A 13,970-nucleotide genomic window follows, 5' to 3' on the forward strand; every position below is an offset into this window, starting at 1 on the left:
TTCATGGCACCCTATTATCAGCCTGGACTGTACCCCTAAAGTCCTAAAGATGTGGACTTTAGTTTTTCAACAGATTATTTTCCCATGCCCTGATAATATGCAGGGACATCCAGAGCACAACCTGGGTTGTGACCATCCCCCTTCCCACCTGATGGTACCCTCAGGTGGGCTTATTTGCCATTACACGCCTTCCTTCAGCCTCAGTTTCTGCCCAAAACATTCCTAAAAGTTCTGCACAGTACTTTATGTATTTTGAAAGTGAAACACTTGATGAATTTCCCTCTTGACCTGTTTCCCTCAGATCACGCGGGCTCAGTACCAGAACGGCCTGATGGCATCCCGACTGGACAGCACACCACAGTCCCCGGAGAGCGGACACAACATGGCCCGCCTGGATCAGACCACTCCCCCCAGCACTATGGCCAACATCCCCATCACAGACCTGGGAGTGGACTCCACGCCCACGGAGAACGGGCCGGACGAGACAACACTCCTCCTCCTTAACGAGCAGAACTCTCCGCACACAGCCAACCACCACAGTCAGCTAGAGAACAGCATCTGACCCTGCGCGTTCCTGCTACATTTGCACGCATGCACTACTGCACCAGAATGTATGCTGAGGAGGGGAGGAGTGCGTGTGTTCGTTAGTGTTTTTGTATTGTGTCAGGGGGATGCAGATGTATGCTTTCACACAGCTGGCAAAGCATACAGAGACAAGCCATGCGCATGCTTATTGTGTAAATATGCAAGGATTGAACATCACACAGGCTGACATGCCAAAGTGAATGCTTTCCATCAGAAATGAACTCAACACAAACACCAAACTGACCTACGGTAGTAAGGTGTACCTGAATATGTTTGTGTTTGCACATGTTCCTTACTGTATTTCAGACAACAAACATCTAAAGGACCTGCTTGTCTGGACCAGAAAGCTCCCCCCTCTCTTTTTCTGCAGTTAGTGAGTTTCTTCCTCTGTGTGCGTGTGTTTTTAATTGTGCGTTTGTTGCTTCCGGTTTCTTGTCCCCAATCAGAGACTCAGGGAGACCCCCCCCCCCCCCCCCCCCCCAAACTCACCCTGCGTGCCACATGTGTAGCAGCCTGCATCCCCTCCTCAACATCCATACAGCTAGAAGACAAAGACGACCTGAGCATGTCAGCAGAGTTCAAAAGAAGTAATATATGTTCCTTAAAAACCTATAGTGAGATATTTATTGATGAATTTTGTGAGAGACGGATACACAAGAGACTCTTTTTTTCAGGTGAGGAAGGGTGGGAGGGGTTTGGGGTGGATTTATATAAAAACATATAGATATATTTTCCTTCTTGTTTCCTGAATAGAAGCAGTGATTAGCCCAGAGCTTTTACCCCAGAGCTGTTCATAGAGTCAGCCATGATTAAGACAATCAATACGATCATTATGAATGTGTTAACATTAAATGTGTAGGGTACGTTAACTGGCAGACCCCCTTCTCTTTTATTAAAACGTAATGAGCTGATAATCCCTGTCAGAATGAGTTTCATAAAGGTTGTAGTTGTTTACTGACTTTATAAGAGAGAGCGCTTTGTGTGTATGTTTGTGACCAAAATGTCCGTCACCCTTTTTGGTGGGAACAGAAACCAAAGGGGGAAGCGTGTTCACATTCTGAATAGAAAATATTAGAAAATCTGGGACTTTATTTATTGTGAGTGTACATATCTTATTGTCAATATGAGGGGGAAGGAAATCTGATTTTTTATTTTGGCTGATTGTGAGATTTTACATGTTCAATGATCTTTTGACTTTAAGTGGTTGTTTTGTTTTTTAATCAGATCTTTTGGAAGGGGGTCACTGTCATACCTAAAAGCATACTTTAATAATTTTGTGTTTTTTTTCCTGCAGCCAAACAAAAAACATTCAACTTTTGCAAAAAGCTATTTAATGGGAAACAATTTTGTATCTTTTTCACATTATACAAGGTTTGTTTAATGGAAATTCACACACTCCTGTTCATTTTACTGTAAGCTCTAGTTAGATTTGAAAGGAAAATCAAGCCTAAATTCTGTCTTTTGATGGAATTTTCTTTGCCTGATTTCTTGTGAAGTTAATTTCCTGGTCTTTGTATTTTTGTTATACATCAGAAAAAGCAAATCAGTTGTTTAGCCTCTGTTTTGAAAACCAAAAAAAGAAATTGCTGCTTTCTACGGGACGCCTACGTCAGAGACTAATTTCTGCACTAACAGTAACTACATGTACCAGAATGCACTGCAGCCACAGAAAAGGATGTATTTCTTAAGTTTAAGCCCTGTTTCGACTGATATCTTTTATGCTTTTTTTTTTTTTTTTTATAGTTTATGTGAATCACAAGGTGAATCTAAGGCAGTCCCCTCTGCTCTCTAAATGTTTCAAAAGAAAGGGATTCTGGGAAATAAAAGGACATCAAGAGAGGAAGAAGACACAATTTTGAGGGAAGTAGCTTCACCAAAAACAACATTAATTAACACTAATTTCCAGAGGCGTAAAATATCACAAATGCAAGATTTTTAAGTTTCTGATTGTGGATTTTTTTCAACAGTGTTGCTTCTTACTGGAGATAAACGTGTTCAGATTCTTATTCGCAATTACTAACTCATTTTGAAATCACTAAACCCCAATTCTGTCAGCAAACTATATAAAAGTAAAACTACTGAAGCCCTGTTTTGTTCAACTGGGCATCTTTGTTCTGCCCTGAAAAGGAACTATGAAGTGCTTTTCCTAAGCAACAGTTTGAAACTGAAGCTTTACAACATGATGATTTCATTTCTGTTTTCATGTGAATTTGGAGTGACTGGTGTCTTGAGGTTTTCACGCTTGGGAAAAATTAAGTGTCACAAGCTTTCTAGGAAAAACAACAAAAAAATTAACAGAATTTCTCAGGCCTCCCTTTTGATTCTGAACTTGAAAATAGCAACTACATTACACAAAAGCATTTCAAGCAAGTTGCCAAAATCCAGATCTTGTGTCATGTGTGGGAAAAACAAGTGGCTATAACAGTAATTTACATGGTTTGTCTGCCCAACAATATACCAAGGAGTTATCCTCAATTTGCAAATGTGTTAAGTAAAATTCAGCTTTTTTAGTTTAAGATTTAAGTTATGTTAAATTCATTTTATTTGGTTTATGATAATAATTGACCTGAATTTTTTAAAGAACTGTGTTGAGGCTTTTTTTTTACACAGTGGTGTAAAAGTTGTCCTTAAACGGCCCTAGGTATACTCCGTTCTTAGATTTCACTGATCCTATGAAACAATATTCTGACGTTATTGTTTAACTTAACTTCAGCTGCATAAATATCTTAATCTCAACCAAATTTAACATAGCCAAAGTGGGTAAAAAACAAACAAAAAATTAAAAAACAAACAAAAGCAGGACAAAAGTAGAATAAAAGCAAAACTGAAACATCCCTTACTTATGCACTGATGTTATGTGATGTTGTGTGATTGACTTGTTAAATATTTTGAGACCAATGAGGTTGCTTTATAATCAAACAAACCAACTCAGTAATAAATAAAAAGGTGATAGTAGCCTTCAGTTAGCTTTTAATCTGATTTCACTTTTTATAAGCTCATTATTCTTTGTTTGCATCACTTAAACTGATTTTTGAAGGACAGGATCTCAGCTGCCCTGTGTGAAAAATATCCTAAAGCTAGCTTAAATTTTCTAACACCATGAGCACAGTATGTATAGTTTTGTTTTGATCCTTTATAACACAAGCAGTTAAAAAAACTATGAAAGTTAACCATTTCCACTTTTCTGGGGTTTTGCATTCATGAAATTCAACAAAGCTATCTGGGTTTTGGCTGTACTTGATGACAGAGCTTAGCAAACTTTTCAGTTAGGTTTTAAAGAAAAGCTTATATCTAGCTTCACATGTGTCTCTAACATTTTGAGATACAAACAAGAGTCAGACTTTTTTATTTGTTGAATTTAGTCTTTTAAATGGTTTGTTGTGATCTTTAAAGTCCTTGTAAAGTGAACAAAAAAAAACCTTTTTTAAGGTTTGTTTTATGACAGGCCCCTGTGTTATGAACCACCAGGCCAAATTTCAGTCATGATAGACATCTCTAAGTTTGTGAAATTAAGCTTCAAATGAAAAATGAGACAGTAAAATCTGCTCTAGGATAGTGTGGGAGTGTCTGTTAAATGAGTTGAAGCCACGCCCAGTCAGGAGAAATATGATCCTCTCAAGTTTTTAGGGACAGAAGTTGGGTATTAAATTTACTGTTTTCTGGCACGAATCTCTCTGTTCTGATACTTTTAATGACCTGTAGGCCACAATGGCAGATGGATTTGGGAAATTTGCCTTACAAGAAACAAACACACTGCATGTAGCTGGCTGCTAACTTTCACGAAGGCAGTGACATCCACTTAAAACAGACTGTACTGAGATGAACTACTTGCAGATTCTTTATCATTATACCGTTGGGGGGGCAGGGTAGTCCCCCATCAGGACTGGTGATGTCATGGGCTTAGATTTTTGCCCTGCTGAAATTAAACCAAGCCAGGAAAGAGCTGAACAAAATTTAGTCACACATGGATCTCAGTGTTTTCACATGTTTACAGCAACCTTATTCCAACATATCTAGTGTGTTAAGGCACAAAGTTTTGATTTCACTTTACAGGGACTTTGACATATTAGCTGTGCCGCTTAAATGATAAAAACTCCAATGAGAGCAAACTAAAGTTGGAGTCTCCACCAGCTAAAACCCACTGTTACCAACAGCCTGAGCGCATCCATTTGAATACTGGATTTAAGCTTTGGTTTCTCAACCTGTCTGTAAAAACCCATGAACTCATCGATTTAACAGTAAAGAAATAACTTGCTGCTGTTCTGTTCTTCTTTTCCATCTCTAATTTTTTTATTTGTTGAGAAATGCATGAAGCACTAAGGACTTCAAATCAAATTATAGAAATTGAACAGACTTATTATTTCAATATTAAGCTATTAATATTGCCATCCAATTTTATGACCCATTGTGTCTAGAAAGGAACATATGCACCAACCATGTCATAATATTTAATTCAAATGTTTTTATAAGCTGTTCATATTCTATGTTTTCAATACATATTTTAACCGACAACTTCAATAACAATTTATTAGTTTAGAAATAATGTTCAGCCCAAATGAAAGTGAAAGCACTTTAGCCAAGGCAGCAGTATTTTTCCGAAAGAAGCCACAAATTTGCCAAAGTTGCTGTCTCAGAAGCTCTGTCGTCATTACACTGACTCTACCCTTTTTTGAATCTCTGTGAATTCTTACAAACAAAAAAGTTTAAGGAACTTACTTTTCTGTTGCCTTCACTGTCTTTAAACAACTGTACTGGATTATTTTTGTGTTCATTCCTGAGTTATTTACAAAACAATCACACACACTCCTATTTCAGATGACTGTTTCTGTTTATTGAGTAGATTTTTATTGGCTAAAATTGTTAAAATTTTCTTTTTTTTTGTATGTGTGTGCCTGCATGTATGTTGGAGTACCTGAACCCCCCACACTTGTTCTAAATTGTTTCGGGGTTGTGTACAGTGTATGTGGATGCCTGTGAATGATGTCTGTTTCTTGTTTTTGCACCTCAGAACACTGTCAGTAATTGTGGGAAACAAATCTTTTCTATTTGTTGTTGATTTAGATTTGGGATCAGAGCGAATTGAGCAGCCAGTGTTGTGTTTGGGGGCATAAAGTGACTGTCCTTCATTCTCTCTGGCATGCTTTAACTTAAAACAACAGCAAAACAAGGTGTAAATACTGTTTTGTAATTTCTGTCTTAATGAGTTTTGAAGATGAAGAAAGTTATTAATAAACATGAGATTTATTTCTCTATGGACTTTTGTGAGTGTATAGTTTGGTAGACTTTTTTGAATACATGATGATGTCTTTTAAATGTAAATAAATTACACATGAAGAATACATAAAGGGGACATAGTGTCCTTAGGGCAAAGACAATGCAGTATAATAATAGTGGGTAGGTGAATAAAAAGCAAACAAGTACATTCTGGTTAAAACAATTTGTGAAATTAACCTGTAAAACCTGCAGAAATCATTAGTTATATTGATAAACTCATTGTTTAAAGCAGTGGTTCTCAACTGGTCCTGCCTCAGGATCTGCTACCAACTCCTTATCTAGCAATTGTGACCCAAATATCTGATTTTTATTAATGAAACATTGTGCTAATTGGACCTCAGACAGTACAGAGTGACAAAGCAAAGACTGAAGAAAACACTCCAGACACAAGTTTTTGGAAAAAGTCTCAGAAAAGATTCCCAAAAGTGTCAGACACATTCCAGGCAAAATTTAAAAAACAAATCCTGGATGATTCCAAATTTCCCTGACGGTTCCAGAAAAAAATGAAAATTTCCTGGAAACCTCCAGGAAAGGTGAGGGTTGGGAGGAAGATTGACAGGTAAATTGAAAGCTTTGCCTTCCAGCTCAGCTCCTTCTTCACCACAACAGTCCGGCACAACGCCCACAAAACTGCTGACTCTGCACCGATCCACCTGTCAATCTCGCGCTCCCTTCTACCCTCACTCATGAACAAGACCCCAAGTTACTTGAACTCCTTCACCTGAAGCAAAGATGCCCCCCCACCACCACCAGGAGGAGCAATCCCACAGTTGTCTGGCAAAGAACCATGGCCTCAGATTTGGAGGTGCAGACTCTCATCCCAACCACTTCGCACTCAGCTGCAAACCGTCCCAGTGCCTGCTGGAGGTCCCCTCTGAGAAAGCCATTACAACCACATCATCTTCAAAAAGCAATGATGGAATTCCGTGGTCCCCAATCTGGAAACCCCTTCCCCCTCTGGCTGCGCCTTGAGATCCTGCCCATGAAAATCACAAACAGGATAGGAGACAAGGGCAGTCCTGGCAGAGACCAACACACACTGTCTGACTTTGTGCTGAGTATGCAGCCACAACTCTCACTTTGGTTATACAGGGACCTGATGGCTTGCCTTAGCAGCCCCAGGACCCATATTCCTGCAGAAACTCCCACATGACCCCCCATGGGACATGATCATTAGCCTTTTTCCAAGGCCACAAAACACCTTTAGACTGGATGAGTAAACTCCCATGCTCTCTCAAGAAGTCCTGCAAGGGTAAAGAGCTGGTCCACTGTCCCATGGCTGGGACGGAATCCGCGCAGTTCCTCCTGAATCCAAGGTTTGACAATCAGCAGGAGCCTCCTTTCCAGCACCCTAGAGTAGACTTTTCCAGGAGGGCTGAATAGTGAGATACCCCGATAATTGGTGCACACCCTCCTGCCCCCTTTTTAAAAAGATGGGAACCACAAACCCAGTCTGCCACTCCACAGGTACTGTCCCAGACCTCCATAGTAGTAATAATAGTAATTTGAGTAAATATTATCATGTTTATCTTAACATAATCATGCATGTATCTTTTCTTTACATTTTTAGTTTGTGAAGAACACAACAAAATTTACAAAATGTACTACAGGTGTGATAGTGTGATGTATTTTATTTCCTTTTACTGTATTTTTGATGGTGTAAACTATGTGTCATTAGTGAAACATTTTATTTTGGATTCCATTACTGATTGGGTTAAAGTTTTCTTGTACAGTCGTGGTTAAATAATTACATTTTCCTTCCTCTTTCCTGTTGGTTATGTTTAATGCTTGAAAGGATTAACACACCCAAGAGAGTAAAATCTGATAACATCACTGTTTAAATTAGTATATACAGTAACATGAATGATGATGAAACATTCACTTATTGCTTCTTTTGTTGGCTGTGTTGCTGGTTTTTAAGACACGAGCACATGTGGGTTGGGTGTGGAGGAGCAAGATGGTTAACTTGTTTTGGAAAGTGAGGAATTTCATGCTTAAGAAATCTGTTAGCTGCTGCTCCTGTCTTCTTGCATCACTGGGAATTTTGCTTGTCAGACTGGTTTTGTTATAAGTCCTAAAGGAAGATGCAATGTCGAGAACCTAATTGTTTTCTATCACACCTAAGCCAGTGACTCCTGTTTGTTAAAGTAGGGCGAGCACAGAACGGAAACCTGCCGTTAAAAGACAAATAAAAGAGAGGGTTTTTATTACAAGGTGTATTTTGTGTCATGATGTCTCATCACATTGTTCTTGTTCTATTAAATTTCTTCCACCTCAACTCTCCAGAGGGCTTGGCAGAGGCTTCACCCAATGCCCTCCAATCTGTTCTCAGCCCATACTTAATGGCTTAGGTTCATATCAGCCAAGATGGTTTAAAAAGTTTTATGATTCCCTGAATCAAACATTTTCATGTAGTAAAAGTGAAGATGAGAAGATAGGAGACAGAGGAGAAGAAGGCTCAGTTTTGTGTTGCAAAATTTCAACATTTTACTTAAGCATGGCTATCATAACTTTATGTAATTCCAGCATTTCAGTTTCATCATTTTTACTTTTGCCCACTTCCTCATATAAAATCATGACAAAATGCCTAAAGGGATGAGAAAGTGCTGCCCCAGCACCAAACTTCCCAAAAGGTTTGATAATAATAAAAGCATGCTACCTTTCATGTTTTTCCTTACAGAAAGAATGAAATAAATCATATATTAAAGAAACAGTATTATTTTCAATATCTCATTTTCTGTTGATGTGTTAGTAACAAATTAATCATTCATTGTTAAGTAATCAGTCCCAGACATAGTGAAATATACTTTTAGCAGCAGGAGCAGTATGGGCTGCTTAGCTTCCTCATACATCACAGCTCAACAGGGAAGTGAAGACATGGGAAATTAAGCCCCGGTTATGCAATTGTAAACCACAAGCAGGTCTACAGTGGCGGGTGGAATTTTTTTCACAAATAAAAGAACCTCAAAATTCCTGATGTGCCAAGCCAAAGACGTGAGAGGATGACGAAATAGGAGAAAAGAAAAATTTAAGATTTCATTGAAGGAGCTTTGACACACTTAAAGAAGGTCATGAATGATAAATGGTCCTTTTGAAAACCTCCAATAATCAAAATTAAAGGATTTTCATTCATTATCATCATTTGTCCCTTTTCAAGTTTGAATGGTGGGTCAGTGGAGGATACTCACCTTATAGTCATGATTCTGACAGCAGATTTGACTGAATGCAGTTTGTGAACGCTACATCACATGGCAATGTTAAATCACTCAGATTTTATCCAAACCTTTATCTATAAGCTAATGTTCTTCACGGACCGACAGACAGACAGACAGACAGACAGGAAGGATGGAAGGAAAACAGGATGAATGGATAGATCTTTGTTTGCCTACTTGCTGAGACAGAGTAACAGCACTGCAGTGTTATTTTAGAAAGATTTAGTCTTCATTATTGTGGTACCCACTGACAGTAATACTATTTTAGTTGTTTTTTAATTGTTTTGCTTAAATTTTAAAGATTTTTTGCAGGTCTCCATTCATGTATAAGACTTGTATATAACATTTAACCATAATTTGGAATGTGTTATGTTAATTGTTTAGTGTAAACCCAGATGCTTTGGGCTCTTACATTTCTGTGACAAATGCTCTATTAAAAACAGAGAAAGTTATTAGTAAAATGCAGATTTAATCCTTTTTCTCCTTCTTCTCCATATCAGTAGAAGTATTAGGTAGAAGTAAAATGCAATGGCAATGAATGTTGTTTGTGGGAGGAAAGAAAATTGCAAGGAAAAAAACACTTTCATGTATACATTTAGAAATATTGTTGATGAAGAAAAACTCAAGTGTAATGTGATGGCTTGATTCTTTTTCAAAGTTCTTAAAAGACATTTAATTCATAATGGACACATAAATGGTGTCGAGTAGCCCTCATACCAAACATAATCCTTACTTCTTGATCAGTTTGCATCACACTATTATTTATCTACACTTGCATCAAAGGGTATGTGTGGTTGTGTGTGTCCCAATCAGACAGTGTATCTCAGCTAGCAGTGGCTCTGTGTACAGTACATTATTTCACCACCTCTGCTTACAGTGACATCCCACTTCCTGGTGGTGGAGGGAAAATTCCCTGTGTCGGGGTGTGTATAAAGACTGTAGTTCACCAGATGCTGGCAGATCAAATCTGACCGGACAGGCAAAAACACAATTTCTAATCTACTCTCTTTATCAGGTAAATGAACTTTTCTTTTTAACTTTCTTTTTTCTCTGATAGCTTTGAGCAACTTTAAAAAGGGATATTTGCCTCTCTTTGGGGGATTTTTTTATACAGTGTTGCGGAACAGTTTGCTTTTTGTAACTTTTAGCTGCTTGAATAATTGTTCCTTTGCTGTCATATCTTTGTCTTATTAAACATTATTGCTCTCATATAAGGCTTTCTGTCAAGCATTAATGCAGTATAGGGTCATAACTCTGACTGCAGCAGCTGACACAGATGTACTTCAGTCTGTAAAGCGGAGAGTAAATGGGAACAGTATTAAATTGTACAGAAAAGTAGAAGTGAACCTGAAATGTTGGCTTTATTTCCATAAATGATTTGTGATACAGTGGCACTAAGAAATCCCTCCTGTCTTTTGCAGAACTGTTTTGAAACAAACAAATCAAAGATGGACTCTAGCATGTGCGAGAAGTGGACTTCTAAGATGCCCAAGGGGATGAACCTGGAGATTTCCCATCATCATCCAACAATGAAATGTGTGGCCAACCTCATTATTGCCATGGAGAGGCTGAAGGAGGGAGCATCAGAGTTGATGCTGAGCACCGAGTTCAGGGATGAGAACCTGCTCAACATAATGCTGGAGAGTATAGTGGAAGGTAAGCAGACACATATGATTGTATTTCAGCACTCCAGAATCACACATTTTCTTGAATATGTTTCTAATATCGGGTGATTTTAGCCTCCTCTCTCCTAAAATTTATGCTTAAAAGAAATGTCTGACAATACATCCTCTGCCATTAATCAGAGGCAAGTTAATTACTAACAAATAGTTTGCATACTTTTGTTCAGTGTTTGTATTTTACTGTGGTTGGAAACCAAATCAGTGAAAAGGAACACCAAAGTTTGTTGATACACAGTTGCACTTTCTGCCTTTATATGGCCTGCGAAGAGCTTAATACTCCCCCTGTTATTTGTAGCTGTATTTATAGTTTGTTTAAAAGGACATTGGCCAGACTTTTACTTCTTATTAATCAAATAAATTATCCAGCGAGTTAATCAGATTTCTGTCTCCTATATTGTGAGCAAAGAGAAAAGGTCAGTGGCTGTGTTTTATGTTGTCCAGAGAAGAATAATAAGTGTTGTGTTTATCTTTCTGCCCCTCAGAGCGAGTCATCTTTGAGCGAGGTACAGTTCCTCCTCCTCAGTTCAGCAGGACGGGGGTGCACCCGTGCAGTGTGACTGACACTGAGAATAGGAGCCTAGTGCTGGTCCGAAACAGCATGGAGCTCCATGCTGTGATGCTGCAGGGGGGCGCGGATGACCGCAAAAGTAAGTGTTTGTTACTGTTGTTGTGGGAAATTCTAACGAACAAACATTACATGAACATATGAGTCTAGACAGTGAGATAAGGTGCGACCTGGCCTATATTCATTTGTTTAAAAGCACGAGTACAGAGTTACACAGGATCACACGAGAGAGCCCCAAAACTAGCCAACAGCCCTTTTTATACCTGACTAAGCTACACACACACATAAGTGCATGATCCTAAACAATAATTCTGGCATACACACACACCCACACATCATCAGGTTATCAAAACATGTTGATCTCCTCTAATGTTCCCTTCTCACGCATAACCTTAGTTTCAATCAAAACACTCCTTGTCGATTTCCTATCTAGCATCTCCTGAGATCACCTGTATCCATATCACCCCAAACACTTTTTCCGAAACTTCCGCGAGAGCCTGTCTGATTTCCTATTCCCAAGATCTGATGCCAAACTTATTTGGGAACCATCACACTGCAATTGTGTTTGGATCAAAGGTCACAAGGACCGTGGCCAAAACTTAGCTCAGAGATCACCTCTACTATTATTGCAGATAACAGATATACCATATAAAAATTAGTAATATACTTATATGCAAATCAAAATACCTACATAATCCCTCCTCTTAGGGTAATTCTACCCTCACCTTTCGATTTGATGGCCAAACCTCTCTCTATGTAGTTATTTGGTTTTACATTATCTATATACTCATACCATAAGCCAAATCTATTAATATGTGTTAGCATTTGCATGGTATATTGTAGAATGATTACCTATAAATCAGACATGCACGACTGTAGATATCATTGAGATAAGCATGAGACAAAGCTCTGATACTGTGAATTTTCATCTCCATAAACACACAACAGATTGGGTGGTTGTAAAATTATTCTGCAAATTCTGGTGGATTTAGTGAAACAGCTGTCATTAAAACAAACTTGTATCCTCTGTTTTCTCCCCAGTTTACTTAAACATGTCAACTTACGTGCACCCTGCACCCACCACTGAAGCCAGGACTGTGGCTCTGGGCATCAAGGACACAAATCTTTACCTGTCCTGCCACAAGGAGGCAGGTGAAGTGACCTTACATCTTGAGGTAAAATTCTCACTTATTATCAGAATCATCTTGTGAGAAAGCAACTCAAGGATTTAAGTGTCTTTTCAAAATATGTTGAATATGGGCCAAAATTAGATACTTTGACCCAATTAAAAAGAAAATGATGTAAGAAAAATGCAACAAAAACAAAAACTGTAGACCCACAGTAGAAAACTTTTAACCTTGTACAAGCAGATTGGAATAAAACCTCCATAAATATGTGAAAACTTTAAGCCAAAATATGAGTTAGAGAACACTAAGCCAAGCATCACTGACAAATATTAAAACAGCATAAAAACAAATAGCATGATTACACACTAAGTTTGTAGACAAGCAAATAATTTTGTTTAGCATTACAATGGGACCCTCTGACATCATTTTTTTCTTTTGTTTTTTTTGCTCCTCAGGAGGTGGAGAATAAGGACAATCTGCTGCGTATCAGCTCAGACAGCGACTTGGTGCGGTTTCTCTTCTACAAAGAAGACACTGGAGTGAACATCAGCACCCTTGTTTCTGTCCCCTACAGCGACTGGTACATCAGCACAGCAAATGAGAACAACAAGCCTGTGGAAATGTGCCTGGAGAGTGCACATCGTCACAGGAACTTTAAAATCCTGCGTCAGAGTTAAGAATTTTGCAAAATAGTCAATGTGAAATGTTTATATCTCAGTCAGGTGCAACCCTATTAAGAATGTTGTTTGGATGTGAAAAAAAAAATGTAACAGACACTTCACCACTGCCATGTTAAGCAGACAGTCTTTTTAGAAAAGGCTGCTGTCTAATGAGAATGTGTTTTAACTGTATGTACTGAGTACAAAAAGTGAAATGCTGAGTGTATTGACATAGTCAATTTTCACCACAAGGTGGCATTGTTGTGCTTTCTGGTTAGCACCTTTTGTATTTATTATAAAATCTATCAATATATTTACCTATTTATGCAACATTTCAACATATTTATCTATATATATACTACTCACTAACAAATATTGAAATATATGAATCTGAAATAAAGTTGTGAGTCTTACAAGTAGTTGTTGTTAATTATTTTTCTTTACTTACTCAGGATCTAGTCAATGACTTTACTCATATACAAACATAAAAATATCATCTGGATTAATTCAAATTTTCATGGGATATAATTCATGTTGCAGCATATTTTTGACTCCATAATATTTGACTGCTAATTTCTTCTGGCATGATGGGTTTTCTACAGATCACCATGCAGCCAATTCAAAAACTAAACGAATTCTACACGGTAATAGGCATGGGCAGAGTGGTTGAGAGAGAATTAAACGGCTATGGGCATGGGTGTTTTTCCTTTTGCCACCATTTGTTATTCTTCTTAGTTAAAATGTGCATCCATTAAAATATTTTCAATGATATAAGGTCTGAGTCTTCTACCGTACCTCACTGAGGTTCATGAAGGAAGCATTCAATTATTTTACTTAACTGTTGCATAACAGTATGGTACATCATA

General features: G+C 38.1%; 2 protein-coding genes across 2 annotated transcripts in view; both read left to right on the plus strand.

Annotated features, from left to right (window-relative positions):
- Positions 1 to 5,845, plus strand: part of LOC121510459 (metal transporter CNNM4) — a 67,899-nt gene extending 62,054 nt beyond the window's left edge. The window contains exon 7 of the mRNA XM_041788505.1: positions 302 to 5,845. Coding sequence (XP_041644439.1) covers positions 302 to 562 — 261 coding nt within the window. The 3' untranslated portion in view covers positions 563 to 5,845. The remainder of the gene's footprint in view (positions 1 to 301) is intronic.
- Positions 5,846 to 10,032: 4,187 nt separating this feature from the next.
- Positions 10,033 to 13,514, plus strand: LOC121510460 (interleukin-1 beta-like). Its single transcript, XM_041788506.1, has 5 exons — positions 10,033 to 10,086; positions 10,493 to 10,727; positions 11,236 to 11,400; positions 12,360 to 12,493; positions 12,901 to 13,514. The coding sequence occupies exons 2-5, from the start codon at positions 10,520 to 10,522 to the stop codon at positions 13,120 to 13,122; spliced, it is 729 nt and encodes a 242-aa protein (XP_041644440.1). The 5' UTR covers positions 10,033 to 10,086; positions 10,493 to 10,519; the 3' UTR covers positions 13,123 to 13,514.
- Positions 13,515 to 13,970: the final 456 nt, after the last annotated feature.

This window comes from Cheilinus undulatus, linkage group 5, assembly GCF_018320785.1.
Source record: "Cheilinus undulatus linkage group 5, ASM1832078v1, whole genome shotgun sequence".
NCBI lineage: Eukaryota > Metazoa > Chordata > Actinopteri > Labriformes > Labridae > Cheilinus > Cheilinus undulatus.

Excerpts from the sequence above, each read along its gene's own strand:
- LOC121510460 (XM_041788506.1), top strand. The coding sequence starts at position 10,520 with ATGGACTCTAGCATGTGCGAGAAGTGGACTTCTAAGATGCCCAAGGGG. Across the intron at positions 11,401-12,359 it reads GGGCGCGGATGACCGCAAAA|TTTACTTAAACATGTCAACT; the intron begins GTAAGTGTTTGT and ends TTTTCTCCCCAG. Across the intron at positions 12,494-12,900 it reads AAGTGACCTTACATCTTGAG|GAGGTGGAGAATAAGGACAA; the intron begins GTAAAATTCTCA and ends TTTGCTCCTCAG.